Source organism: Seriola lalandi, unplaced genomic scaffold (genome assembly GCF_002814215.2).
Source record: "Seriola lalandi dorsalis isolate HSWRI2012SDOR001 ecotype SW California unplaced genomic scaffold, Sedor1 jcf7180002005027, whole genome shotgun sequence".
NCBI lineage: Eukaryota > Metazoa > Chordata > Actinopteri > Carangiformes > Carangidae > Seriola > Seriola lalandi.
Window position 1 is genome coordinate 1 of NW_019475681.1, and position 1,420 is coordinate 1,420.

The 1,420-nt window shown below is 47.9% G+C and overlaps 1 protein-coding gene across 1 annotated transcript; it reads left to right on the forward strand.

Annotated features, from left to right (window-relative positions):
- Positions 1-3: 3 nt before the first annotated feature.
- Positions 4-1,411, forward strand: LOC111669615 (muscarinic acetylcholine receptor M4-like; the record flags this gene model as incomplete). Its single annotated transcript, XM_023425999.2, has 3 exons — positions 4-567; positions 933-1,087; positions 1,216-1,411. Coding segments are annotated over 3 exons (915 nt in total), but the record flags the coding sequence as incomplete, so codon positions are not given.
- Between the last annotated feature and the right edge of the window lie 9 nt (positions 1,412-1,420).

Below are 1,420 nucleotides of genomic sequence, written 5' to 3' on the forward strand. Positions count from 1 at the left end.
TCCAACACCACATGCAACGTGTCCACCAATGATTCGACTTCCTGTTCTCCTGCGGATGATGGGACGGGGACAGGAAGTCCGTATAAGGCTCTGGAGATGTTCTTCATCGCCTTGGTTACAGGCTCTCTGAGTTTTGTGACTGTCACAGGAAACATTTTAGTCATGCTGTCCATCAAAGTGAACCGCCACCTACAGACTGTCAACAACTATTTCCTGTTCTCATTAGCATGCGCTGACCTCATCATCGGCGTCTTCAGTATGAACCTGTACACAGTCTACATCATTGTGGGCTACTGGCCCCTGGGGCCTGTGGTCTGCGACCTGTGGCTAGCTTTAGATTACGTTGTCTCCAACGCCTCCGTGATGAACTTATTGATCATCAGCTTTGACCGGTACTTCTGCGTGACCAAACCCCTGACGTATCCCACGAGAAGGACGACTAAGATGGCGGGGTTGATGATCGCGGCGGCGTGGATCCTGTCCTTCATCCTGTGGGCTCCCGCCATCTTGTTCTGGCAGTTCATCGTAGGACAGCGAACAGTGCCACCTGGAGAGTGTTATATTCAGGTACAGACTTCTATACTGTTACCGATCCCTGTAATAACAGTGTATCCAGCCAAATGTTAGCAGGTAGTATAAATGCTAACAGACTAGCCTGCTAGCGGCCATGCAGTTAGGTTAGTCTCAGCTGGTTTTGGTCTGTTGTTGACAAACGATCAGCTGATCAGCTGATGCTCATTCAGTCTCTTATCCTTACTGATGAAGTGTTTTCCACAGCTCCAAGAATGAACCTCCAACAAAAATGACACTGAAGTTCACTAAACTCACTGTCGTGTTGATGAAACCAGTTTGTGAAACGGAGCGTTATCGTCCTGGAAGTGTATGTGTTCTTTGTAATATAATAAAAGGGTTTTCTCTCTTTCCTCCTACAGTTCCTGTCTAACCCCGCGGTGACCTTTGGGACAGCAATAGCAGCTTTCTATCTCCCTGTCATTATTATGACGGTCCTGTACATCCACATCTCCTTGGCCTCCAGGAGCAGAGTCTCCAAACACAAACCAGAGAAGAAGGAGAAGAAGGGGATAAAGTAAGAGTACACATTATATACTCGTCAACCAATAACCAATGAGACATTTGAGACACAGTTTGTAGAGAAAACATCTTGTAATGATTTAATTTGACCATAAAGAATATTCATTCTGATGTTTTCTCCAGGACTCCCAGCCTGATAAAAAGTCATCTGTTAAAGCAGAACAACAACAATGAGACCAGTCCTCAGCCGAGCCCCCGGTCGACCCCCAAACTCAGTCTGGACTCAACCACCACGGCTCTGGAGGCCGTGAAGAACGGCAGGGCGGAGGAACCAAAACCGGCTCCGGCTCTGACACAGCCCAGTCCAGGACTCACACAGGTGCAACTC